This window comes from Branchiostoma floridae, chromosome 16 (genome assembly GCF_000003815.2).
Source record: "Branchiostoma floridae strain S238N-H82 chromosome 16, Bfl_VNyyK, whole genome shotgun sequence".
In the NCBI taxonomy this organism is placed as follows: domain Eukaryota; kingdom Metazoa; phylum Chordata; class Leptocardii; order Amphioxiformes; family Branchiostomatidae; genus Branchiostoma; species Branchiostoma floridae.
Genome location: NC_049994.1, coordinates 14,549,241 through 14,554,206, shown reverse-complemented (window position 1 = coordinate 14,554,206; position 4,966 = coordinate 14,549,241). Strand labels below are relative to the sequence as shown.

At 40.2% G+C, this 4,966-nt stretch overlaps 1 protein-coding gene across 1 annotated transcript in view; it reads left to right on the top strand.

Annotated features, from left to right (window-relative positions):
* Nucleotides 1-4,183, top strand: part of LOC118432810 (transient receptor potential cation channel subfamily M member-like 2) — a gene marked incomplete in the record, with an annotated part of 28,481 nt that extends 24,298 nt beyond the window's left edge. Inside the window, 6 exon segments of the mRNA XM_035844430.1 lie at nucleotides 365-478; nucleotides 910-996; nucleotides 1,588-1,699; nucleotides 2,321-2,464; nucleotides 2,969-3,082; nucleotides 3,982-4,183. Of these exon segments, the coding sequence (XP_035700323.1) occupies nucleotides 365-478; nucleotides 910-996; nucleotides 1,588-1,699; nucleotides 2,321-2,464; nucleotides 2,969-3,082; nucleotides 3,982-4,098 (688 nt within the window).
* Nucleotides 4,184-4,966: the final 783 nt, after the last annotated feature.

Genomic DNA, 4,966 nt, shown 5'->3' with positions numbered 1-4,966 from the left:
AGATACACAATCATACTTGTAGTTGCAAAACAGGAGTACTGTTGTGGAAGTAAGCGTACATGGGGACACTGCCCCAGGTTTTTCATACAGCCATCAGCTTTTTATAGCCGTCTCTAACATCACAACTGTCTTTTTGTCATGGGCAGGATTGAGTAAAAGATTGACATACTGGTAGCTTTTGTTGAGGTGTCAAAATATCTTAATTGTTAAGTTTATTTTTTCAAAAATGCATATCTAACAGTTAACCTTTCAACAAGCTTGCACAGTTGTCACTTGCATTTGCAAAGCATCGTCTTGAGGATGCTGATTTCTAGACAGTTCTAGAGATAATATTTTTTTCTTCTTTCTACACAACAATCCGCAGGTCTCTTGAAGAACGACCCTTCCTGATGTTTAACCAGCTGGATACTAAGTTCAAGGGCGCTGTGGACAGAACCAGCTTCATCGGAACATACAAGGTCAAGGAGAAACTCCCACTGTGAGTACAAAGTTTATAGATTTTAATCGATAGTTGGGCTCTTTCTAATTTTTTTTTCATACCAGGTTCTACAAATCTTGATTCTCCCAGGTATGGGTTTAATAACTATTTGCAAATCCTGGTATGAACAGACTGAAGGTCTAAGCCACCTTCTGTGATATTTGGTATGTGGGCAGGTCTTTATAAGAAAAAAATGGTATCTATTACGATTTGGTAGGGCACTTTATCAGTATATTATGGCACTGTAGTAGAACTTCCGGTTTTGATACTTTGTGTTATGACTGGCTCTTAGAAAAGATCATAAGATGTGTAAGTTTTGTCCCCCTAGCAGTTTTACTTCGGTGGTAGTCGGTAGAGGCCAATTATCCTTAAGTTTATCTGTGTCATATTGATTTTCATTAATTTCAAATGATTTCTCCTCTTTCCTGCAGGAACCCCAAAGGCAGGACAGGCATGGTGGGGAGAGGGCTGCTGGGGAGGTTCGGACCCAACCATGCTGCTGATCCTGTTGTCACAAGGTCAGTAAAGAAGGAGGACAGTAGAGTTTTCTTTAGTCCCTAACTTCCGGGGTTCGTGCGTTACACGCGCGCAAAGCTGCTACTTCGGGGGAATACGCTATCCCGGATATATCCGGGCACGGCACACAGGGTATGTATATGTGTGCCGGATATATCCGGGTTTGGCAGTTTAAGGGTTAAAACACAACCACCTACTGACATTTCTATGTCTCTCAGACATCTTCCTCAGAGCTTCTAACTAGAGTTCTGCTTCTCACCGCTATACTGTAAATGCAGAAATGTTTGCGGATTTCGCGTTAACCACTTCACCGTGAACTTAAAACCAGCATGAACATTTATCCATTATAGTATGAGACTGCAGTCTATGGCACTACCACAGACTTAAATCCACCGCAAACACTCCATTTTCCTGCTTCCGCGAAAGTAAATCCCCAATGCATTTACAGTATTTATCTGGTGTAGGTGGCACTTGTGCAGCGAGATATCGTCTTCATATGGCAGCAAGAAGCATGTATATTTCAGAGAAATGGTCATTCTGTTTCGTTTGTCTGAGATGATGTGACGTTTATTTCATCATTGTTGACTCTACAGATGGAAGAGAGACAAGTATGGGAACAAGGAGGTCCATCCTGAGTCCAGCAGGAATGTGCTGGAGTTTGTGGCTATCCAAAGGAGAGACAACTTACTCTGGGCCATTCCTGGGGTACGTGTGGTCATAACAGTGTTGGTCTCATACAGTAACTGTAACAGTCATACCTAGTAAGATTTAAAAATGTTCCTTGTCAATCTTGTTTTACTATATTCCATGTAAGAGTATTGCAATAAGGTAATTACCAAAACAGGTGTTGGGTCCTCTGTAGTCCAAAATAAAATAAGTTTGCTAGTTAGTAGAAAGTAATTTGTCTGGGGGCACCAATCTTGACTGCCCTTGTGAAAGGCACTTAACTCAGGTGAAATTGAGTACTATTTAGCTTCGGTTAAAGCCGTCCCTCAGATAGGACGTTAAATGGAAGTCCCATGTTTGGGGAGAGCCAAACCCTACACACGTCAAAGAACCAACCACACCGTGTGCGATGGTGCAAATCCTTCTGTCTGGAGTTGGTGATTCATTTCAACTCACCCAGATGGAGGCCTGGCAAACCTCCGTCTTGTATCAGCCACACAGTGATTTACATCATTCACCCAGACAGGAGACCTGCATGGTGCATCCCCATCTTGTACTCAGCTAGAAGAAAGGGTATGCCCGCTCATAAGGGGTGGTATAACCCCAAGTATGCAGTAATACAATGTATGACTATCACTGACTGACTGACTTTGTCTTTAGGGCATGGTGGAGCCTGGAGAGAACTTGACCATGACTCTGAAGAATGAGTTTGGTGAGGAGGCTCTGGGGAAACTGGACAAGACGGAGCAGGAGAGGATGGACATGTCTCACAAACTGGACAAACTCTTCAGACAGGGCAAGGAGGTAAGGCCACTCGGAGTCAAGTCTTTGTTTCAGATCTTTACTTTTCTTTCTCTAAAAAGCTGAAGTAGAAAACCAAATTCCCACAGTGCAATGGCCCAGTGTTTGCCTCAAAGACCAATAGGTGATGAGTTCAATCCCTGGCAGAGTTGTACCAAAGACTTTTCTGTGCTTAGCACTCAGCATTTGTGAAAGAGTATACATCAAGAGTATATTAAGTGCACATCACTGCCACTGAACTAGCCCCTTGCTGTAGTGTGTGGCCCATGGCTACAGAAACAGAGATGAGCACCGCCCAATGTACCATTTGATACAGAAAGGACTTTATGTGTTGTTAGATTCTAGCAATAGTACATAGTAGATATGTCGTATATACAGATTCTAACCTTTGTAGCTTTTGATTGAATTCAAGTTGATATGGTGCGATCTGCTTGACAGTGGACACTTATGTAATTATTACTCTTACAGTTATCAATTTCTTAACTAAGTCTGTTTGTCTCACTCTAGGTGTTCAAAGGATACTCAGACGACCCCAGAAACACAGATAACGCTTGGATTGAGACCACAGCTATTAACTACCATGATGAGGAGGGTTACCTCATGCAGAACTTCACCTTACAGGTAGGGGGCATTTTTCAGTCAAGCCACCCTCACACATTCAGTCAACCCTTACCATGACATTACTCCTGACCATTCCCCAAAACCATGGTTGGTGCTGAGTTGGAAGTAGCCTGAAATTTGAGTAGAATATGACGTTCCTGAGTCTTCAATTTGTCAAAGTTCATAGTCAGCTGGCACAGGCAACTATTAAAGACTATTTGAGGCAACTTCACAGACCAACTCCCAGCCATTTAAAACACGGCTAACTCCGGAGTCACAAGCATGGTCTGGAGAAAGTGAGGCTGTGGTGAACTATGGGTGACAGGAGCTGCATAGTCAATGTATAGTTATAAACTATGTTGATTGGTAGCTTTGAGCAAGCCTCATATACGTTGTGTTTTGTTTGTTTGTTTTATTAGGATCTCCATTAGTGATATATTGTACCACTATATATTGTGTTCTTCCTGGAGTTCGTAATGGGAATGTTGAATGTTGAATTTGCATTAGAGGCATGTTATATGTTGTTGCTTTAATTTGGGAGTAAGAAAGTATTGTCAAGTTACAGCTACTGTAATAGACATTTCATTGTTGATGCTATCTAAGTTTAAATCTGACTTTGTACAATCTTTATGTTTATGTTACCTAAGTAATTTGGTTTCATAGAACGTTATGTATGATTATGTTATTGAAGTTGATTTGGTTCTGTTGAACTTAATGTATGATTTATGTTCGGGGTTCTCCCCCCAGGGGGCTTTGAAAAATGCCGTCAGGCGACATGCTTTACCCTGGTTAAATAAAGAATAAACAAACAAACAAGCATACATTGTATCTTATACAATTGCTGAGGTTGCCCCTACTGGTTCCACTCTACAATAGTTCTAGGAACAAAGTGATCATCTCGAATGTCTGTCTCCCTCCAGGCTGGTGATGATGCGGGTGCCGTGCGTTGGCAGGACGTCGATGGAACCTCTCCGCTCTTCGCAAGTCACCAGGCCATCCTCAAACATGTGGCTGGCTTTCATAATGCACATTTTTAGATTAGTCTAATGGCTTCTAAATTCTAGTCAGGAATTTCAGCTAGGGTATGTACAATGTAGATTGTATCTAAAAGTTTAAGATGATTGTAGAAAATTGTAATGGGGATCATTAACTGTGTATCACACTTATTCAAAGTGTCCTTAATGTAAGATAAAAGTGACTTTTTTATAGTTGATAGAGTCGATTCCACATTACCAAGAGGGTCTTTCTTGCCTTTTGTTCCAACATTTTGAAAATCTTTATAACATTCTAAATGTGATAAGTAACTGTTTAGAACTACTTACAACATCTGTGTGATGTCCTAAATATTTTCTATAGTGTTCATACATGTTAGAAACATTTCTAACATCAAATCCATTATTTCTGTTAGTTTCTAAACTGTTCCAACATAGATTCATCAATTGTGATCACATGTGATCATATGTTCGAACAGTGAAACAAAATGATGAAACTGGGTCAGTGGGCTGGGAAGAGGGCAATTCACACATCCCTGCCAAGTACAGGAAATTGTGTCTGTCTGACAGCTTTTCACAAAAGAGCCACTAGTGTCTACTAAAGAAAATCTAAAGATAGAAGACCCAAACAAAAGGCCATCTTAGCAGTTTGTTTATTGGGGTAATAAAAGTTTTTATGGAGAAAAAAAATGACGCAAATTGTTGGAACATATGATCACATGTTCCAACAATAACAAAAAGACATAGATGTTTCTAACTTGTTCTAAATAAAGAGATATTTGTACCATTAATTTACCAATGTTTCCAACATATATAGATAGGTTCAAACATGTTCAAACTTTCATTTTCAATTGTTTGAACAATTTAGAACTTCAGTGACTGAAATATTCTTTTGCTTAGAATAGTTCAAACT